Genomic DNA, 24,240 nt, shown 5'->3' on the forward strand with positions numbered 1-24,240 from the left:
CCTTACAGAGTTATGCCTTCCTATTTCACCATATGCATATACTTGTCTTTTCTGTCCTCTGATATGCTAAGAACCCTTCAGACACAATGAAAACTAAAAGCAGAAAATCTTAATGCTGAAAGACTACCCTTTCCAGCTCCATGGATGTCAATAGTCTCTTCTTTAGTCATGACCAGCTGAGAGAGCATTACCAAAAAATGCCGTAAAAGAAAATAATAGTTTTTGATGGTATTGCGGATAAGGACCAGAGTTCCTCTAGAGTCAACATAGTGCTGTGGAATACTTGTATTCTAGTTGCAGAGCAATTTTAAGATCATTTTGTCTTAATTTTGCTATCCATTCAAAGGGATATCTCGTACATCACAGCAGTTGTGAGAAGAAGATTAATTAGGTAATGTTTTCACAACCTTTTGGAAAATAAAGTACTTACTACTGCCAGTAATAGTGATGACTATGCCTGCTGCCATGAACCCTGGAGAAGCTCATCATGGCAGAATACTGGTTTAAAAGACTAGAATACTTGATCATAAATGATCACCTGCAAAGCATTGTCTTCCTTGTTCTGCTGTACGAAGCTGATTTATCAGCTTGGTCTTACTATTCTGTGGAATGGTATTCTCATAGAGCGCTATTTCTACAGACTCTTGGCTGAGGAAGCAAAACAGTTACCATGAGTAATTGTATATAGATTCCTTACAGTAGAATGCATGATGCATTACTCTGTTGTGGTTTTGGTGAAATATTTTGGACTCAATCCTTCTGTGGTACAGAGTAGGAAATGAACATATCTCCTCACCTAGATAGAACCAATACTGCTCAGCTCTTAAACTACTCTCTTGGCTTTGGCCTAAATAAGTAGTGAGAACTGAAAAGAAGACATGGTTCTTAATGCTGTTCAGTGTCCTGTGCCATTACCAGCCATGTTAGAGAAGCATGCAGTCTGTTCTGAAGAAAATGTTAAGCTGAGTTACACCTCCAAAGAGATGCATATTGTCTGGGCTCAGAAGCAGCTGCAGACTGAGGCATATATATTTTAGAAAAGGTTGCCATGCTAGAGGTAAAATACTTATGCAGGATTGATTGGCAGGTAGATTTGCTACATTTTGCAAGTATTTGTGTGTTGGTGATAACTTGAGCTTCTTCTATTTATTAGGCTTTCCTTTTGTCAAAGTAGACTGCAACTTCTCCCAACCAGTCTATTTAAATTCAGAATGTGTAGAGCCAGCTCTGACCATGGTGGAAGAATTTGTGGTCTTTGGCTGCAAAAAGATATTTGCTTCATTAATTAGACATCCCTTTAAAAAAAAAAAAAAGTTATCTCTTGTTTTAACCAGTCTTATTGGTAAAAACCTCAAGTGATTATAGCTCAGTGTTGCCAACAGTCTCCAACTCATTGTTCTACATTATTCTGTACTAATTTATGTGCTATACTGGATTCTGTTGTTTTAAGATCAATTATGCGCCTTTAGGAACAGCATGAAATAAATCCCATATAACACCTCAGTATTTCAGAGAGCAGCCTTTTAAACAAATGTACAATGGGATTGATGTCAACAGAAAAATATAGGATTTGATTGTGGGTACACAGTCCTAATTCATGCAGACATTTAATTTTTGTGCAAATAAAGGAGTAACCACGGAATTTCATGCATTACCTATGACGAGTGGCGAATGGTCAGTTTAGTACTGCAGGAATCTCTATTTTTTGGTTTCTAACACTTGTAATACCATTTTAACCACACGTTTTTAATGCTTCTTTCCCCAGACCCATCTGCAAGATGAAGAGTAAGAACATTTATTTTTGTCAAGAGTACACTTAAGATATTCCAATGCAATATCTATTGCAGAGACATTGATCAGAAACACTTCAGTCTGACAGAGTACACTTTATGAGGGGATCTTTGCATTGGCTTTAAAGTGCACGTTGAGATCAGTGTATGATTTTTAGAGAAATCTCTTCAGAGCTCCCCTGGGAAGACCTGTAAATGAAACGTGAAACAACATGGTCTCCTTACATTCTTTTCCTTACAGTAAAAACTGTAGTGGTTTTGATGTCCTAGACAAATCAGCATATGTCCTTGAGTACCAGTGAAATCACTTGAGTATTTTTTTTCTTCACCAGACTTACTTTATGATTCATAGGACAGACTGAACATACCACCTCGGGGTAATAGCATCTAAAAGTTATTCCCATGTAGATATCCTTTGATCTCTTCTACCATCCTCATATACTTACTGAAATTATCAATAATTACACTTTTATTGGAGAGAGGAACCTGTTTGTTCAATACCTGTATACTTGCTTGAGTGGTCTTGCAAGAATAGTTTTCCAAGAGGCCTTGCAATTTAATACCACGCAGGCACAGGTATGCTGTGTGGTGATTGAGGTTTAATGTCACAATTTAGCGCCAACTGATCAGCTTTCTTCCTAACTTTTTTTAACACTGACATTTACTAGCAGCTGTGAAAACAGTGTGCTGTCATCTTCCATTCCTGGGCAAGTTATGGATCATTGGAAAGAAAGCAGCAAAAGAGAGCAAGTGTTGGTCTGTCACAGATCAGGCCCTGTGGTGTTTGTTCTATCGTTAGGTTTCCATCTGCATGACACAGGCCCTTGCAGCAAAGCGATACATTTCTTTCTTGCAGTCGCATTGATTTCAGTTAGGAGTCTCTCTGGTTTCTACTGCCCTGATGTTTGCATTTATTGATGCATCTGTATCTTTCTATTTCATAAGAGAAAGGAGACTACAAATCTCTTCCTTGAAACCTCCATGAAACCTATCCCTGGCTTGCAGCTGTTAAGAGCAGAGTAATGCAGATACATATTATTCTGAGTATGATGAATTTGCAAAATTAGATTTCATAAGATTCCTCATCTCACTCTCTCCAGCACCCTATTTGTGTCTATTAGACACAGCATTCCTTGCAGAAATTCCCTGGATGTTTTCACTGCTAGAACTCCTGGAAAAACATTCACATTAATCTTTTCAGCTGCAACCTGAATATAATGTCGTGGCTGCTCTTTGGGACACAGGACATGGAATAGTGGCTAAAATAGCCAGCAGAAGATTCCACTGTCAGCGTAGAGCTTTGCAAAGCACTCCTTCATATGCTCATGATACTTAAAGAAGAAGGGGCATATGGCTGGAGTGCACTATGCTCTGATCTAGACTGGGGATGTCAGTGTTGGATGTTGGTGTTATATACACATATATATATATATATATATATATAACTGTTTGTCTGACAGTTTGGACAGCCCCAAGGTTCCAAACTAATGCAAATGTTTAAATCCAGTGACTGCTTAAGTTTATTTATGGATTTATGCAATCATTAAGATTTCTTAATGAACACTGTTCCAGGAAGGAATGAAAAACTTTCCATGAGTGCAGGCAGCATCATCAAATGTTGAGATAAATCTGGAGGTTGTCAAAACAGCATCCAAAACCACTATGCCTATTTCTTTCCACCATTCACTAGATTCCCATTGTGGGAGAACATAGCAGGAGTTTGGATTAGTCTCCTAACTGTCAAACTAAATATTCTCTGAAAAATGAGGTGGAAACATTACCTGGTTTAAATACTGTTTCTACTAATAATGTTTTTGTCCTAATGAACATATGTCCAGAAATTTCTTGGTTTTCCATTAAATGGCTGGTTTTGCTTTCTTGTATTGTCCTGCAAGGAAGGGAGAAAGGAATGAAAATATTATTATATCCTGCTAACTTAGAAAAAAAAAGAATTATTTACATATGTATTATTAACTAACTAGAAGTAAAGACAAAGGACAGAGCAGACAGAGCCAGATACTGAACACTTTTACATACAAACAACTTTCCTGAAGAATCAGCGTTCCTAATCATGTAAGAAAAGTTGCTCATGCATTCTGATATTTTAATAGTAGTGATGTTTTACTCTTTAATAAATATTTAAAAGTATAACATGAAACTGTTTGAGGTTGATTGTTAACCTGTCATATTAAGCTAAATCAATGGGTAATTTCAGATGTCATCAAGAATAAACATAAGAGGCTTTGCATGATCCAGATGAAACACACATCTCCTTTGAGTAGTGCAGTACCAAGGGTTGGCTGGAAGCTCTAGGGGAGAAAGACAACTAAAACACCAATGTTTTAGTAAATGTATTGACCTTTTCTCCCATTTCAGGAGCTGCTGAGAAAAGCTCCAAACATGGTGCAGAAGATAAAACACAGAATATTATTAGTGCTATGAAGGAAAGAATGAAGATTAGAGAGAAAAATAGACCAGAGGTATTTGAAGTGATCCAGGAAATGTTTAATATTTCCAAAGAAGATTTTGTACTATACACAAAAGCAGCAAAACAAAGTGTTTTAGATGGGACATCCAAGTGGTCAGCAAAAATAACCATCACAGGTAAATTTTATACTGAACTGTTTTCTGTAAGAGCTCTTTCCTTCCCAGTCTGGTGGTTCTGAGCTAAAATTTATTACAATTTGAGCTGGAATTTTGTGTTAAATTGTAACTTGGTGCATCTATAAATGATTGATCTTGTAACATACTAACTGGAAGTGTGGTATGTTACAACTGTTGGAAAAACTACTTTGTATTACACTGCTCCAGGGAGGAAGATAAGTAAATGGTCTTGTTGTGTCTGGTCTATCTTCTACCAATACCTGCTTGAGATTAATTTTTTTGTCACTGTTAATCAATTGCAACAGTTACAGTTGATGATCTTCTTTATGAGATTTTAATGACTGAAATGCTGAGACCACTGCAGCACACAACTCCAAACCCCATTGGTTTGAAAGTCCTCATCTACTCTTTTTGCTTGACTAAGGGTGTGTTCTAGTTTAGTGATGCCAAGTCACAGGAACGTGTGCACCCACCACATATGCTCAGGATTGCTGCTGACTATCTTCAGCTTTCACATTAGGCTGACTGCTTTTAAAGATTCCCAACTGTAGTTAAAAAAATCGAGGATCTCCATCTTCAACATTTAAATATTTGAATTCAAAACTCAGTGCAGAAAACTAAATAAAATTAAAAACCCTGCTGGCTACACAGGCCAACCCACCTGTATATGATATTAGATTAGAAACAAATAGAGATTAAACTGTAAAACTAAAGAGTTGAAAGACAGCAATGTGAAACATTAAAGGACTCTGAGTTTGATTAGATTTCACATCTAAATTAGCCTCAACTTAGTTTTAGTGTCATTAAAAATAATAAACCCTGCTCTATATTAAAAGTAAATTAAGTATTTCCTCTTTCTCTAGGATTTGTACTATTCTTCTTACGGGGGATAAGGAGATAAGCTTTAGGAACCCTTTCCAGTTTTTACTAGTAAGTTTTGATTAAAATGAGTGAAATAAGAGCTTTATTACTTAGTAAACAATAGTGTATACTTAAGTAATGTACTTATATTTTTCTCACGGCTTAATAGCAACTTGCTAAAAGGTATGTTTTATTTAATTCTCCACACCTGATGTTTCTCACCTGTACCTAGGGAAGTTTTTCTAACTGACAAATGGAGAAAGAAGTTGAACTATAGTCCTTTTAGATTCTGTGTCAATTTTTGGTATAACTGCAGGAAGGGTCCTTGAGAGCTGTACTTCTTATTTCCGTTGCTGAAAAGCAGAGCTGCGTTTCAGGAGGGGAAGGAGAAAAACGCTGTGCAGGTGGACCATGATTGAATTAGTAGGTATGTAGTTAGCTGTGCAAGGCTCTTAGTCCTCACTGAAGCCCCCTCAGCTATGGGGCAGGCTCTACATGGGGCTGAGGGGTAGTAGGTATATGCCAGGAGAAACCCAGCAGAAATCTGAGGTTGCAGGTCTGATGGATTAGGAAAAGGGGAGGCCTCTCTGAAGTCTGTGGGACTTTGTGAAGCTCAAAGACGTAGTTGTCAGGCTGTGGGACAAGCTTTGGGGAGATGAGGATATGTCAGATATGGGGGTGTGTTAGGGGAGATGTTTAAGTGGTATTCCTATTTTTATTTCTACTTCTAAAGGGTATTCAGGGCTGCCTTGTATTCAGACCTGTATAATAATAGTTAACCATTCTGGAAGAGATTTTCTAAGCTGGCACCTAATTCTTCTGCATAAATAAGAAAGGGGTATTCCCTTGTCTTCTAAAAATTTCCCTTTGGGTTAGAGTGAAGAGGAGGACAAAAGACTTTCTAGTTAATTCCTAAGAGTTACAGAATTTTATCAGGAATGAGATGTGCAAAAATATAACAGAAACTTACTTGTATCATTAAAGTCAGCTGATGTGACTGAATTCACACAGGAAGCAGATCAGCTGATTAAGATGCCATTTTTTATGAAGTTATTTTTCTGAGCACACTGTGAGTGAGCTTCGGTATCCAAAATGATTGACAGTAGTAAATTTTAACTAAATGCTACCACTGAGATGTTTTTAATGATATGTACAAAATAATAAATCTCTGCTGATGCTAGCAGTTATGACAAGCGTTTTAGTTGCAACTTGTTTTGGATTTGGGAGGCCTGAATCTGACAGTCTTGCATTCTCCTGAGATCTCCAGTGTTCTGAATTCTGATGGAAAATCAAATTACGTGTATTTATATTTGCCACAAAATGCATATACATTAACTGTAAACGTACCATTAACTGTCATAAATGTTAAGAAATATATATACAGTTAATGACAATTGATTTGAACTGTCGCCCTGTCTATGGTAGAATAGAAAGTGTTCTGAAAATGCCCATAGAAACAACAGAGTCTATTACCTGCTCTGGATATTCATGGTTATTTTTATAATCCACAGTGCAGATTTTGGAACTTTTACCTGCTTTTCAGGGGGATTATAAGACTCAAGCTGAATTCTACTGCACCATTGCATTGCTTGCCAAGCTGATTAAACCAAAGTTTGAGGATCTGAATTACACACGGCAAGGAAAATACTTGTTTTGTGCTTTGTAGTGTATCTTTAAATTATTACTCTATTAAACCATATATGTAGACTTTATACAGTCCAGAGAGGCAGTTGGAAAAGCCTTGTCTATCTCTAAAATAACAGAGTCTGGGAAAATTGACCCAGAAAACCTTTTTTCAGGAGTCCTCAGTTTGAGGGCTTCATTTCCTGTTGCTTTTTTCACCGTCTCATTTATTTCTTGGCAATGAGAGCTACAAGGGCTGAAACGCATTTCTCTGCTTTTGTTGCAGTGCTTTGTGCTCAGGGCTTACAAGCTAAAGACAAAACTGGCTCAAGTGACCCATATGTTACTGTGCAAGTTGGCAAAACGAAGCGGAGAACAAAGACTATTTTTGGAAACTTGAATCCAGTCTGGGATGAAAAATTTTATTTGTGAGTATAGAAGATGCCATTGTTTTTTGCTTTTTTAATTTATTTTTAGGTAACATAATGCTACTGAGTGAAATAATTACTTCCTTGAAAATATGTATTGTCTATACTATGCACATTCATAGCATGTTAATTAGCAAGCTTTGATTGGAGAGAATATGGAAGTTTTGTTATGACTGTGTCACATAGCAGTCGTGTAGCTCATAGTTCTATCTATTGGGGAATCTATTGGTTGAGTCTTTTTATTCTTATTTTATATGGAACTTCAGTAGCAAGGTGTTCGTACTTTGATCTTAGATGCCAGAAGTAGACAATGTGAATGGCTTCCTGTGGCTCAGAAATCAACCATGCAAATTAAACGTGGTTTTATTCAACATTGTGATACTCCTAGGTGAAACTGGGGAATTTGATAGTACCTGGTACGCAGGCTCTTGGCTGGCCTGTTTGTACTGACTACTCAGCAGGCCTTTCCAGGACTGAGTGTTGACTGGAGATAAGAATAGATTCTTCCTATCTCCTTTCCTTCATCACAACCCCTGAACTGAAAATAGTATGGTTTGTTGTCAGCACGTTACCGAAGTTCAGCCCTGACTGCAAAGTAGGTGTTCCAATCTGTAATATGTTGTCTCAAGTTTTGAATATGATTTCATGCCAGTTCTAGTTTGGGAAGTACAGATAAGGGGCATTTTGCAAACAGATGAATGACTATTCTCAAGAATAGTTGAAGCTTACCTGCTTAATAAGGTCCATATCTTGATTCTGGCAGTGTTCCCAGAACTTCTTTCAGAAAGTGATATTACAGAACAGGAAATCCAAATTCACATATACTATACTGTTCCTCCTGGAAATAGTGCTTTAGGATACAACACATTCCTGACTGTGAATGGCACCAGTTTGATGATAGTACCAATTAGTACCGTGTGTTATTCCTCTACATGTAGTAAAAGTATTTCAGCATTTATCCTTTTTCTCAGCTTGGTTATTATGTGCCACTGTATATGATGCTCGTAACTACTATTGTCAAAGTCAATTAAGGATTCTAAAAAGCAAATACAAGCTCTAGATTTTGTTTAGAAAATTTTAAGAGAAAGATAAATGTTTATTTTTTTTAACTGTTTAGAAAGTTCTAGTCTACTCTGATAGCACCTAGAATGGCACTATTATGTGAAGTCAGAAGACTTCACAGCAGAAGTCTGTCAGTAGATTTTATGGAAGGTGTGTGAAAACGCTAATATAGTGAATTATGAAAAGAAGAAATCAATGAAAAGCATATAAAATTTCAATGTTTGTCAAATACAACAACACATGGTCTTATTTGCATTTTTACTGAGAATATATGCAAATTGTCAAACATGTTAATAGTCTTAACCTTTCAGTGTTACAGAAGTCCATTACATTTATGCCTAATAGTGCTATTCAAAATTGGATGTTAATTGGTGTACCTTTACCTAATGAAACCCTGTATTAGTGATGATGCACTTTACAGCATTACCGTGAGCATTGCTGAGTTTATGAAGCAGCGGCAGAACAGCTCAGGATCCTGCCGACTGCCCAGTCAGGATTCAGACTCTCTAGTTAATCACCATGTGCAACAGACAATTTCAAAATAACCACTCGGCACAGTGTACAATAATTGTATTCAAACTGTAGCAGTGTTTAATTTCCCCTTCTCTTCCTTTTTCCTATGAGGAAGATACCAGTTCCGGTCATTCCCCATCAACATAAAACATGGAAACAATTTCTTTTAGAGTTTTGATAAATATTGTTCAGGCATTTGAAATAGAGCTCTGTCTAGAGCTCTGTGTAGAGCACTGAGCAGATCTGTTATGAGTTTTGGGATGTATTTTCTCAGGCATGTGAGCAGGGCTACCATAAAATCACTGAAAATTGAAAATTATTATGTATTTTTTCAGTCAATTCTAAGTATTACTATCATGGCCCTAGTAATATCATTAGTAAAAAAAAATAATAATAATATATAATAATAATATTATTATTAATAATAATATTAATATTATTATTATAGCATAAATCTCCTGAATAAATGCTTTGAACTGAATGCATTTTCAGTCATTTTCATAACACTCGCACTTTCTAAAATAAAATTCTCTCTCTGACTTATGTGGTGCACTGAATTTTGATAGAAAGTTTATGAGAATAAAGCCCCGATAGTGACGTTTGATAGCCCTATTTAAAATCAAATGCTAATCATCATTATAACTCCTAAATGCTAAACCATAGAAAAATAAGATCTCACAAAATCTTGCAATCATATATTTAATCAGAATACCAAAACATTAATTTAAATCTTCCAATCTGTTCCAATCAGTGTCTTGGACCAAAATTGGATCTTCACAATGCATTTGCTCTGTCACAGGAGTTAAATTAAGGGCAGCATTCTAGTTTGCGGGGCTATTTTTTCTTTTTCACATTTTCACACATAATCCTAATTTTCATGCATAATTTCACACATTATCCTAGTATGACTCTATGATAAGTAGAGAGTGCATGTTTTTAACAGGGCTTCCTATAAGGCTTGTGCAAGTCTGTTAAATGACCACACCCCAGAAATTTGGGAGACTGGCATAGATTTCAATATCATAAACCATAACTAAGGAGAGTTTATGTACAGCTTTATGCTTCTCAGTAAATAACCAACTGAAGATCATCAAAGGAAGAATATATCTTTTCTTTAAATGTATATTCTTTTTTGTATACAAGACAGCAGTAAATAGGCAAGTGGATGCTCTTGTAATGGATGTAATATAGGTGGCAAGGGCTTTGATCTTTTTTTTTGGTGTTATCACAAAGGAGATATCAGAGCAGTTTTTATTGTTTTAATGAGTGACAAGGCATCAGTGATAGTTTTTTCAACAAAAGAAAAAAGGAACAATCTTACAGCTGTCTCCTTCCTTCTGGTGGAATTGAGCATGGCGTCTAATATGAACAAATGGACTGTGTTCTTGCTTTTAGTTATGGGAGAGAAAAGTATTTTGGCTATATAGTTTTCAGCTTTGTACAAACTTTTAGATCTATTGTTATTTTGTTCAGGTTCATCCATCACTATAATAAAACTCTTCTCTACTCTCATTCTCTTCTTGACTATTTTCGATAGTTGATTCAGATTGCTGAAATATGGAAATCTGTTTTTTACTGGCAGTGTTGTGTAGCAGGCACACTTCTACAAATTGCCTTGCAGACTTTCTAGGAGTCATGTTTGCTAGGATCACCAATATTATGCTAGTACCTCAGATGCAGTTTTATAATCCAGAAGTCTCTCATATAACTGGATAATTATTTTATATTATTCATTATATCTATTTTGACTCTCACTAGGCCACCATATAGCTCTGATAAATACATTTTTTGGGCATCTGTTATTCCTTTCAGTGCATGGAAACCTATGCTAATTGACTCAAGTTAGACCAATGAGAAGGGTTTTTGAAGATTATGATTGCCACCTGGCTAAGATAAGGATCCTTGCTAAACTGTTAGAACTTGCCTGATCTCTGACATTCTTGAAGGTTAACTGGTGATATGCTGAAAATAATTATACCATTGCAGATCAGGAAGTGTAATCTATCAGTTGAGTGTGCCTGAGAACATTTACAATTGCTAAGGGAAATAAAAATTTCTGTTTGCACAAACAAACTAGGGTATCCCTGATTATTCTTACTGCTGTGTATTTTAACAGATAATACTGAGAAAAAGTATCCTCTAGACCCATACACAAAGAGTTAAAGTCTCCATGTTGGTCAGAGAAGCTCTTCAACTGCTTCATGTCTCCAATATTTCAATCCAGTGTCTTCTGAAGTCAGAATTTCTGGCAGCTACTTCAGACATCCAGCTGGATGTTCTTTCCTTAACATAGCCGTTAGACAGCAGCAGTCACACAGTTTGATTTACACTGCAATAAGGTGACTTGTGGGTTCATTTAAACCATTATTTACTAGAGACAGCCACGTTTAGGAAATAAATACAACAGGAGGGCCTTACCATAGCCTTTTACTATGGTCATTTTATACATTCTTGACCAACTGAACTGAGTTATAAACAGTGTAAGCTTCAGTGTAGCTGAAGATAACAGGATTGGTAATTGTTTAAATAGTATTCTAGTTTTCAGTGATATCTAAACACAGTCCTGTGAGAATTGTTGAAACAGCTTACAGATTGTTTTGTAAGCAGGAGTATCTAACAGAGAATTAAATTACACAAAACCTCGTGGATAATAGAAACGTGCAAATTATTTTACTGGATTTATCCAGGCTAAAAATTCTTCAGTAAGCAGCCAAGCAGATAAGTCCCTGAGAGACATCTTGCTAATGAAAATAACTATCCCATGGCTCCAGCCCAAAACACATAGCAGAACACCTCTAGCAACCAATTAAAATGATAAATTGCTTGCTCAACAATAATAATTTTCATTTCACAGTACAGCATGTTTGGTCTGAGTCTTCTTTCAAACTGGTATGAGTCCAGGTTAATTTTACGCAACTCCTTCTCTGTTATGACAGACTGAATTAATGCAAGTAAGATCAGAATTAATCTCATTCTAATTTGTTCTAAGGAAAATAATTACAATAAATAGGTTAAAAAAAAAATTGTTTGTTTCAATTGACTCAGTTTTCAATCAAGGATTCTTTGTATTCCTTTTATTACAGCCCTCAATGATAAAATCTGAAGTAATGCATTTGAAAACGCATATACAATCATTCTTTCTAATTCTTGATTACTGTTGCTAAACTATTTCAGTCTTGCTGTTATGTAAATTCCCATACACAACAGTCCAAAAAGCTAAAATTGGTTTTTCACTTTCATATCTTGCCTCATTAAATCATTCTTCCTCTACACTACCCAGTCATTTCAAGTCAATATCATATCCACCAATATTGTTTTTTACCCCAGTTGTCAAATTTTACTCTTGTCAACATGACCCGTTTGCCTGAGTGCATCTTCCATAACATTATAACATTATGATACCCAGAGCTCATACCATATCACTTGCACCAATGAAATTCCAGAGATTTAATGACCCCCAAAAGCTGACCTTCAAACATTGTTTTGAATCACAATCCAACAAGATGACAAACCAATTCAATTAATTTAAATGTAAAAAAGCCCTCTGTAAATTCACCTGGTGAATAGAATGCTAATGCTGATTTCAGTGTTTATAGAGAGCATATCCCAGCAGAACAGGCAAGTATGGACATTCAACAGGTGACAGTAAAAATCATGAGACTGATATGCTGAATTGCTGTTTGTCTTTAAATCTTTGTTGCAGAATTGTTTTTAACCTGTCAAGGGTACAAATATATAGAATATTTGATAGTCTGTGGTAAAGGGTTTCTTTAAAAATTGGACTGTATTCTTATAGCTAGCAGAGTGCGTTAAGATTGCAGAAGCAAGTTCAGTTTCATAATGTTCGACTGTTTGACTGTTTAATTTTTCAGTTTCCACATTCATTTAGGGTTTTGGAATGGGAAGTTCTTGGATATATTTATGTGCTTTTCATACTCAAGAAAGAAAACTTTTTCTATAATCTTCCTGCAAGCAGATGTTAGAAATGCTAGAAAACATCCCTCTTCACTTGTTGATAACTTGTGGAGCTGTGATGAAACATAGTATAGGAAAAAAAGGGAGTGGAAAAAAAAGCTGCCTTTGCAAATAATTATAGTCATGCCTGATGGTGATTTTGAATAACAAAAGCACATGCAAAATACAGCCATCATATGAAATGTCTTCTACATTTTGCTCTACATGCAACCATTTCATAATGAAGATCTTAATGAGAGGAAAAAAGAAAGCAAAGAGAATTTTTTACTTTTGTAACTGTTACAGTACGCAGTAGCTCAACTTGTCCGCTTGCTGTATTGATAGAAATAGTGTTCACTATACATATATTGGATATAAAAATGTAGAAAGAGGAGGCAAGTAAATTAAAATGGGATTTAGAATGTATTAATTCATCATTACAGATAACATTCATTTCTTCTAGAGACTTCTAATGCCCTAGAAACCTTCATTTTCCTAATTGCTGAAGTTATATCTAATAAAATCACCTTGTATAACATATTCTTTTGATGAGAAATACAGAGTATTTACCTAACTATTAACAATGTGGCGATACTTCATAGTCTTTTTAGGAAGAACATTGTCCTGTAGAGGAAATCCTATACAGCACATGATGGAAAGCATCATTTAATAAATACATAGAGTAGTAAGAGAGAATTCAAGGATATATTTGGGCCACAATTACTGTAAAAAGAATATTAGTAATAAGCATTGCTGAGAATCCTAATTATACAATGCATTTTCAGTATCAGCCTCTAGAAAATTTCAGTCAGACACCTACCACAGGTAACATCAGTAGTCAAGACCTAGGAGTTGTGTAGAAGAAGAAAAGGATAAGTTAGTAGGAGTTGGAGAAGATAATTTTTCAATTGGTTGGAGTACTGAAATTCATCTTGGAATGTACCTAGTTTGAATGCCAAGCTCCAGAAAGGATGTGGACAAATTGTCCAAGAATATGAACAGGAATGACCAGAGCACCAGAGAGCATGGCCTGCGAGCAAACAGTTAAAGAATTGGGACTGTCCAGACTAGAGAAGAGACAAATAGTGGAGGCAAGGATACGTCTTCAAATACATCTTTTCTCCTGCAAGGAGGAAAGGAATAATCTGTTTTCCATGCTTAGTATTAGTAGGGCAAGAAGTAACGGACACGAATTCCAGTTGGATTTAAATCAGACTTCAGAATTTTGCTACCAGTGAGGCTAGTGAAGCGCTGGAATAGATTCCCTGGGAGATTATAGAATCTCTGAACTCTTAAGAACAGGGTGAACAGACTTCTCACAGAAATGCCATAGGTATATCTGGTTCTGCTTGGTAGCAAGGGCAATAATAATAAGCATGAGGGTATTAATAGAAATAAATGGCCCCTTGAGCTTCATTCTGCTACTGTTTTCTAGGATTCTGTGGTTTCTTTAGGCTTTTAGGACCAAAACTCTGTTAACACCTTTCTTTACCCATCTAGACCATATGGTGTCCAAGATATTTTAGCATAAAGGAATAAAACTGAGCAAGGATTTAGAAAGGTTAACTCTTGGATTATAAATATGCATTATGTGTTATACAAAGTTTACTTCTAATGCGTTGTTTGTAAGACTGCTTACAAAAAACAGTGGTCTGACCTTTGCTGGGAATTTTTCATTTTAATCAGTGCTACATTTGGAAATACTTTTTCACATACATAGTGCACACAGCCAAGTGGCACCTTGATTATTATCTGCTTTCCAGTTACGTCAGTGTTGACTCACTGAAGGAGTATAGCATTTACAAGCACAAAATGTTTTCTCGTAAATGGAGCAAGCATCCCTTTAGTAAGTGGAACACATCTTGGGTATACTTGTGGTGGAAGTAAAGGTCTGCAGCTAAGGTACTTCATGCTGTGCAATATCCATCTAAAATAACAGTATGAATAATAAGAAAGTGTCCCTGTTTTTAGTGTCTTAAAGTGGTATGTTTCTAATACTATGTTTTCTTGACATGTCTTATTGAGCATATGCAAAAAAAAATCAGGTGCTTTTGTAACAGACTAAGGAGAAAAATAAACTAGCAGACAAAGAAATGGAAGACATAGCAAAGAACAAACATTGTGTACTTCAATTACAGAAGACCACAGTGATCCTTCAGCAAGTGGGGGGCAGGCTGGCAGTCTTCAGCCAAAGTAGTCTATTAGAAAGAAATGAAAAGTGTGTGTCAGATCTTCAGGTTTATCCATCAACAACTGGAGTGACTTCTCTGGAACTCTGGCAAGTTGTGTTTGATAGCCAACCCAAGTCTGGGTTTGATATTTCAAGTGACATCTAGCAAGTTATGTAGATGAATATTATTTGGTCTTGGAAAGCCTGACTGAAGAAGAGGGAGAATATTTATGGAAGAAATTCTTCTCACAATTCTTTGCTATTTTTTGATAGACAATGTTGGGAATAAAAGTCCATGTTGGTGCTTCAGAAGAATAAAAATAGCTAAATATGTTTGAAAAGGAGGAATGGGCCCTATGAGAAAGAAATAAGGAAGGTACCTGAAGAGTAACTTAATCTGTCTGTGATTTGTTATCTCATCTGTAAAATGGGAGGAAGAATAGAATAATGCTTCCTTTTTTTTTAGTTTTTTGGTCTATTCTGTCACTTTTGAGCATTGCTTTTTAAAAGAACCTGGGAGTTACCTGTGGCGCTGAAAAGTTTCCCATGAGAGTACAAGCTCTTCAAGGCAACAGTTTTTCTACCACTAGCTGCCTACTGCTAAGAAGTTCTAGCATTCATTTTATAAAAACTTATTAGTAATAACTATTTCCTTTGAGACATGTGTATTAAAAATAAGGAATGTGTGTATTTAAAATAAGGAACCAGTATGATTCTGTTTGTGTGTTTTCACAAGAGGGAAAAAAAGGAGTGAACTTGATTTCAGCTCTTAATTATCTTAGAAAATCTATCTGAGTACTCTCATCTACCACTGGACACTAGCAAGTTTACCACCAGTGGTTTGGTTTGTCAGCATTAAAAGGATATATAATCAACACTGATTTCCATGTATGAAAACTCACCCTGAATTCTGCTATTGAATTTTTCAGTGCCTTTTGAAAATGGTAGAGGATAGAGGGAAGTGATTATTGATAGAATGTTTAAGTACTTGTCTCTCTTTTGAATCTCTCTTAAAAACCTGAGTGTCATCACAGCTAAAATTTGCACTTTGTCTTAGGACATGGGCAAATTTGCAATTTAGCAGACTGTCACCCATCAACTGGGAGATGGTATCTAGTTGTAATCATGTTCTTATCATGCTCCACGTTCAGCTAAACATGTATTAGCTAATTGTCTTGTTGGTGAGGTAAAAGATCACAGATTTGATTAATTCCTTTCAAGCCATATGCACAGATCATCATCATAAAAATCCATTCTTCCTTCCTCAGCACCCTGACCATATTCATTCACTTCCCATTCTATTAAAAAATCTGTATTAAAACCCTAAAGCAGCCTGTGAAAGAGCATAAAATAAAATTATACTAGATATTTGAGAAAAAAAATTAAAGAAAAGGATGACAGTTCCTTAGCTATCAGACACTGGTATTTCTATTCTCTTTCTCGTCCTTTGGATTAATCATCATTACACAGTTAGATTTTAACTATAATTCGGGTTTATCCTTATTTTGTTTTTGCCTGCAAATATTTTTCATACCAAATTTTAAAATGAACCAAGACTCAGAATCTTACTTGTTTTAAATAATAAGAGATTATAGAAGCAAATTATAAGGTCTGAGTTCTGCTACAGAAACTGCAGTGGCAGTGGACTTAGATGTGAACTTTTGTCTGACTATCAGAAGGCAGAGGGGAAAACTACTCCACATTGATTTGCAGATGAGCTATTTAAATAAATAAATACATTGAAGCAAGACTGAGACAAGACTAGGACTGCTGGAGACAAGGACAATTAAGCCATTTGGAACTCTGGAGTAGTTTCTAATGTAACAGTGCTCATATTGGTAAGAAATTAAAATAATTATATTAAGCAGTTTATATTTTATCTGTTTTTCTTGAGTATGTGTGCATATAAGTGACTCTCAGATAAATGACGTACTAATCTGTTGCCAATATAATAATAATATTGTACCCTCAGGCTTTTTACATTAACAGCTTTCAAGTAAGTGACTTGATGCAGTGTTTAGAAGCAATTGGTACCAGTTAGAAGAATGAATTGTGAAAGAGCAGTCTAATAAGTGAAACCTTCTTCAGACTAGTCTCCACTGATTTTTTTAAAGACTTGCAAATAAGCTCATTTCTACTACATGATATATATATTTTTAATAATCGATAATAAAAATGATAAAGCATACTACCTGAGGATATTCACTTGAATAAGTTGCTGAGTGCTCAAGGAATGCAATACTAGCTGTAAACAAGCTTGCCTCTATCTTTTATGATGGGAGAGATTTTGTTCCACTTCTTTGGAGCTTTGGTTAAAAGCAATGTATGTTTGATTTTTACTCATTTGTGGAGTGACTGGCTAAATGTCAATTTAGGAAGCAAAAACAAATTGATAAGCTACAAAAAGTGCAAAACTGGAGGTGAGCCGGCAGAGGTATAGTAAAGGTTTAACTGTTAGACTTATTTTCTGTATGTCTCAGCCACAGTCTAAATTTGTCTGCTGACTCCAGAATTTTGCCAAGAGATAGTACATTTGATTGCCTTGTACAGTAACAAGAATATGTAGGTGTTGCACAGCAAAATGAATTTTCTTTCAGTTGCATAAACATCACTGCTTAGCACAGAGGAAAAAAAAAACTCAGTCTAGCCTGGCTCTTTAGAGTATACAAATTTGTTGGAGGATATGAAAGGTTTTACTAAAGACTACAAGATAAGCATGCTGTTATGAGCAATGTACGGATTTTTCAACAGAATGAAAGTTTAGTGTTTGTACATTGTCTACCAGCTTCTTCATTCTTTAGCAATTATTTCTTTACCGAAGATAGAATAATATCAGTTACTTGTTATTTTAAGACTGAGTGCAAATCTCTTAGATAAGGAGTACAGTCAGGTTGAGGCAATGCAGCTAATATGAAGTTTGCATGCGGGTATTATAATAAAGATAATTTATTATTGCTTTTTTTTATTGTTCTAGCCATTAGAATAAAAGCAGCAATACTGTGAGGATTCATTCATGTCTGTGCAGCATTCTGTAAATGCAGAAGTGCTGTAGCATCATCAAATAGTTGATAAATTATTGAAATGATCTGTACTATTTAGCCTGTCTGAATATACTGCCGCTTTTTTAGCTTTCAGAAGCTTGAACCTCTGTTTACTAAAGAACAATTCACTTCTCACCTTCCGGTATTATGCATTAGTCCACATTTCTGTCTTCTTACCGAGCATATAAAGGGGAATGGCTAGAAGAGGAACACTTTGAAAGCGGCATATGTTATCTTTGCCTTGATTTCCCTGGACAATATAAGTAGAACTGGGAATCCCACCCCATGATCTTTGTAAAGCTGCAAAGCTTTTGCACAGATGTTAACCACAGTGACTAAAGCAAGTGTGCAGCTCATTATGTAGTGCTCTTTATGAGAGGCTGGGCAGCTAAGTAGAATCGTGTAGAGACAGCTCTGTAACCTTAATTGTGAATCTCCCTGCAGTCTCCCTGCCTCTAAACAGCCCTGTAGAAATCAATATTCGTCCACCTTGTCCTTTCTTGCATAAGTCTATACCAGTTTGAGGGGTTTGCGTGGAAGCATTACAAATGTGTAGAAGCAGAGCTGACTCAACCCTAAAGGTTTAGACATGATGAACATGTTAGTAAACCCATGGATAGCGATGGGTATCACCATGTCTCACTGACTTGAGATTAAAGGAGAAAAAGATGTGGGAGGAACAAAGGAGGATATTAAGGAAAAGAGCAGTGGTTCTGACCATCTGAACAAATATTCCTTAATCAGCTAAGTGTATGTCAGAGGGAAGTTCATGTTGTCTCAAGAGAATAAGATACATTATTTGTACTGCATTACCATTTAACAAGTTCTGTGCAGCATCTCCCCAAGAAGCAAAGCAGGAACAAGATTTGTACTAATAGCACAGGTATGGTGATGAGGGTCACGTAAATGCCTCACCAGTGATGGATCTCCTTATACCACTGTAGAAATTCTCTGTTTAATATTTCTATTGGCTGCATAGCTAAATGCAATTCAGGACTCTGGCGATGTTAAGCAGTAATTCAGGGCTGCACATTAGGAAAATAAATTTTCTGGGTTTAGCCTAGCTTCTTAAGGTGAAGATGTTTATTTGATCCATCTGTCTCTGTGTGCCTGTCTTTTATATGTCCTTGCCAATAGCTTTTGAATTTTGTGGTCTGCCAGAGCAATTTCACAGAGTGCTTAGTACTGTGTCCGCCATGTTCTGTGAAAATTGGTGGTCAGAAAGAGATGAGATCCTAGTAGTGCCCTCACTATGAGCTCACCCTTATAATAGACACCAGGGAGTCTGTATGAAGGGCTAATTTATGAAAATCCCAGTTGTGAGAGAAGATTCATTCTGTGATTACTGTTTGTTAGATATCAGGGAAACCAGCCATAAGACAAAAGGAAATCAGATTTCACTAGTTTTGCTAATAACAGAACAGTGTGTATTTTAATTAGATATCTGCAATGTTAAAAATTTGGAATATGGACAGGCACGAGCATTTCTGTGATACTGAGTGATGTAGCAGTGAGGCAGAGTAAAAGATGTGCATGCCATTTTTAGTGGCTGATTGGCCCTGTCAGCAACAGTAACATTTAAAGTGCTTTATACTTTCAAAGCCCATTACCACTGCTAATTAATTCTTAGAACCCCTGAGGGGTGCCAGTTGGGAGATAAGTAATAGTATTACCATTTTAACTCTGGAAATACCGAGACAGATCACTAAGCAGTGATAGTGCTTAGAATAGAATTCAGGTCCAAACTCCTAATCTAGTCTAGGACTATGCTGAAGATGAAACACTGCTGCTACACTAAGGAGCCATATTTAACTAGATAACTAGAATCAATAACTAGAAATTGGTAACATATAAAATATTTTTGTAGTGTTACTGAATGGAAATAAAAAGTATCAGTACAGATGTAATAGCATTAGTGCATCAATGCTTGTAACTGATGCCAGGTCTGTACCACCCATTAAATGTTATCAGAAAATTTTTTGCTACTAAAGATTTCTGTAGTTAGTTTTCAGATGCGCCAATGATGTCATCAAAAGTCAACACCAAGCAACAGTAGACTTTCCTTATAGTGCCTGTAGGAATAAAAAATAGCAATGAGTTTCATTGCCATTTCTGTGAAAATATATAAAGCAAGGAAATTGGGGCAGAAACTTTTCTCCACTGGGAACTCAGGAGACTGAAGCCATCTCCCTCTCTCATAAGTCCAATACTTCCTCAAATCCACTCAACTCATAATTTAAGGAGCCACTTAAATTTGCAAGGAATTTTTTAATACTCGGCAGTCTGTTATTGTTCCTTCTCCTCACCAGAGAAAGGGAGGACTTGGAGAAAAGTGACATATCTTTTAAAGAGAGAAGCTACTTATTTCCCTAGGTTTCTTTGCCTGCCTTGCCTTACTGTGAGCTTCATGCATACTTGTTGGGTTCTGTCATTGCCCATTTAAAAACTTCCTGCCACATAGTGGAAATATTCTTTAAAATTTTTTCAGATCTTGTGTTTTAACAGTTTTTATGGGCTACTACTTTTATGTGGTCTACTCTATGTACTATATAACATTCCTAAATAAATAAACCTGATCTGATTATATATTTTCTAAGATACTTGTTAATAGCATAGGGAAGTGCATGTTATAAATTAACTTATGCTTTCAATGAGAAGTTCGTGATACTCCTAAATACAATCCATATGTATATATAATTCAATCATGTTAATTTCTGTACTTTCTCTTATGTATAGTAATTCTAGTCTTATTCCTGTTGACACGGTATTGCCTTCTATTCCACTGAGTGTTGCAAGTGTTGGTATTCTGACACTTGAAGCAGTTAAGCAAGGGTACTGAAATCAAGGAGCATGAATTAAACAGCAGTACAGTTGTACATAGCTTATGCATGACTCATAGTTTGTATTTTATTATTATTTTTACAGTGAATGCCATAACTCTACAGATAGAATAAAAGTGAGAGTCTGGGATGAAGATGATGATATCAAATCCAGAGTAAAACAACACTTCAAAAAGGAATCAGATGACTTCCTCGGGCAAACAATCATTGAAGTAAGAACACTGAGTGGAGAAATGGACGTATGGTATAATTTAGGTATGATTCATGTTGATTTTTTTTTAAAACAAATTTAGGTAGAACCTCAACATCTGTGGAGTTGGGATTTCAAAATAGGTAGCTCTTATACCAATATAATAAACTGTCAAAGTAAACCTGTTCAGTTTTTTAAATTTTAAATGTTACAAGTTGATTAGCAAATGAAAGATATTTACTTACTTTTCATCCAGTTTTATTACAATTACAGACTAGACTAGTCACAACAATATCAAAGACAAATATTTAGTTTTAACTCAAAAATTATGTAAGAAAACCCAACACTTCAGACTAGTTGATTCACACTAGCATTCTATGGGAAATAGACCTTCAAGGATACCTGGAAAGATCTAGCAAATACTTTGCTTTATTGTGTGCGTTCATATATCACCCATTTTTTAATTATTTATACATCATTCTGGGCCTCATCATCTGTTTTGCACTGCTTTTACATTTGTAGATCTTCATGAAATTTGTTAGACTGAGTTTTCTGTTCTATACAGGTGAAATGTGTTTAGATGTACAGTCATAAATTGAAGGCAGTCTGCTGAAGCTCAAAGTGCTCTCGTCCATAATGACTGGACTTTCCTGTCTGGTCAAGTCTTAAGAAGCATTGCTCTTTGAACCAAAATTAACTCAATAAAAATATGTCGCAGAATACTTTTCTTTAAATCTAAATCTAAGCCTACAACTTTTCTTTCATTCTGAAAATCTGTTTGTGTGCACTAAATGTTCTGGAGTAGCCCTTTGAAAGTTAATCTCCTGTATTTAGTAATAAAAATTCAATAGTAACATTTTTATCTAGGTTGCATGCTCTATAAAACATTTCAGGTGAATTATGTAATATAATTTTCTGAAATTGTAAAGCATTTGTTTCCTGGGCAACAAGTCTTTGTTTCCCTGTCTAGTGTTTCATTGGCTATTGTACTATATGTGTTAGGGAAGTATTGATTTCTTATTAAAAAAGGAAAGAAAACCATGTTCTGTTTCCTAGTTATAATGAGGATTTTTAGAAATGAAACTCAGAATGATAATGACCAAGTTATCTTATTCCTTAAAATATTTCAGTGGGTTAAAGTGATATAAATACTGACATAAATCATTATGAAATGAATTTTTTTTTTAATGTCGGTGAGCTGATTTGGTTGGAAGCAGTTTAATGATAATTTAATACTGAAAATTCATATGCTCTGCAAATGAAAAAAAATCTAGAATGAAAACCTTTGAACCAGAATCTAAAAAATAAATATTGGTAAATAGCTCATGATAATTTTATGTTTTAAAAAGAATGGTGTGTTTTATTATGATACATACACATATTGACCCAAATACAATATGTCACGTCACATGGAGGAAAGAGGAGTGAAATACTCAGAAAGAAATAAATCAGATCTGTAAAATGATAATTCTGATTAATTATACTGTTCATTCACAATTCACATCACAGCACTTTGCAAAGGAATTACAAAAATTATAATACCTGTTGACTCAGATTATCCTGCTTGAATGTAAAGGAAAAATAAAAGTTGGAATCAAAGAACATCAGTAACCTTCACAAGGAATGACAGCAACTAACAGGCTAATACAGAAACCTTAGAACAGAGTTCTCCAGTTCTTCTGTAAGATTCAGCTCAGCTCTAGAATCAAGTTTTGCTAAAAACATTCTGAGTTTCTGTCAGACATAGGGATTCAGGCTGTTGCTAATGTCATCATAACTAAAGGAAAATGTCGGTAATGAAAATAATAATGATTAGTATAGATACCAAATAGAAAATTGAAGTAATTTTTATTATAAAGGGAAAAGTGTTGCATAAAGTTGTGTGCAACCTGTTTTGAATTTGGGATATACAGTGAGAAAGATTCTTTACTTCATAACTAAATATTCTGCTTCATGGCCATGTGAGGTATTAAAAAAATTTCTCTTGTACTCAGCAGCTGGACTTTCTGGCTTTAAAAACCATTCTTACTGATCTAGAATGATTATGGAAGCTTTTCACATGACATAAATGTATTCTTGGTAGTTACTAATATGTTATTTTTCTGCTCTTCAGAAAAGCGGACAGATAAATCAGCTGTCTCTGGTGCCATTAGATTGAAAATCAATGTTGAAATAAAAGGAGAGGAGAAAGTTGCTCCCTACCATGTGCAGTACACCTGTTTACACGAGGTATGTTGGAGAAGTTAAGACATGCTATAAACAAATTACTATTCAGTTGTTATATAGATAAGAACAAAAGCCTGGAAAAAATTAGAACAGTAATAAAAATAGTTTTGCTGTGGCATATTTTTTCAGGCCAAATTTATTTTAGATTTCCCACTTTGCATCTCTGATAGCATACCAATGTTCAGAGTCAAAGAAAGAGGGAATGGTGTAATACCAATAGATTGTTCCTGTCAAAAGGAGTTAGAAGAAAAGAGAAGACGGAGTGAGCTTTTTAAGTCCTGTGCCTGTAGTTTTTCTTTCAGCATTTCGATGCTCCGTACATGCTTGCTAATATTAAGAAGATATTGCCATTTCTGTATATTTCAGAAGTATAGCTATTAACTGAAGATGAGCTCTTTCCTCATACAGTAATCCATATAGTGAAGAGAGAGAGAAAAATGAGGAGAAGCACAGACATATAAAAATTAGATCTCCTATCATCTGGTTTGCTTTTGTCAGCAATTAAAAAAATCATGAGTAATAAACCTGAGTGTGTCTTTCAAAAGATTTTCTTGGTATTTAATTCCTCTTCCCTCAAACAGTGATACACATTGAAGTTTTATTCCAAATATACAAGTACTTTTGGAAAACTGGTAGATAATAATTACGTTGCTGAAAGTTCAGTACTAGCATGTATCCGCAAAATTATGCTCAGTGGTCAAATTTTGTAAACTTGAATGTTGAGGCCATTTGTGCTCAAATATGCTATTTGACCTGATATTGTAAAGGTTGTGATCAGGACGCTTACAATAAATAGTAAAATCCTATGGCTTTAGGATCATCCAATCAATATTTACAGGACTAATTAGCCAATTGAAATTATTTGCCAGTTTCCTTTTGTCACTGAAAACAGGTAGAAATAAAGTTCATTGCCCAGTTTGTAAATATGTATGGAGCTA

General features: G+C 35.4%; 1 protein-coding gene across 2 annotated transcripts in view; it reads left to right on the forward strand.

The window, feature by feature from the left end:
• Positions 1-24,240, forward strand: part of UNC13C (unc-13 homolog C) — a 214,103-nt gene that overhangs the window by 63,152 nt on the left and 126,711 nt on the right. For both annotated transcript variants that reach the window (XM_026060864.1, XM_026060863.1), the window contains 4 exons: positions 4,167-4,394; positions 7,165-7,306; positions 20,972-21,141; positions 23,190-23,305. In XM_026060864.1, the coding sequence (XP_025916649.1) occupies positions 4,167-4,394; positions 7,165-7,306; positions 20,972-21,141; positions 23,190-23,305 (656 nt within the window). The remainder of the gene's footprint in view (positions 1-4,166; positions 4,395-7,164; positions 7,307-20,971; positions 21,142-23,189; positions 23,306-24,240) is intronic.

The sequence above is a fragment of the Apteryx rowi genome, unplaced genomic scaffold (genome assembly GCF_003343035.1).
Source record: "Apteryx rowi isolate R43461 unplaced genomic scaffold, aptRow1 scaffold_172, whole genome shotgun sequence".
In the NCBI taxonomy this organism is placed as follows: domain Eukaryota; kingdom Metazoa; phylum Chordata; class Aves; order Apterygiformes; family Apterygidae; genus Apteryx; species Apteryx rowi.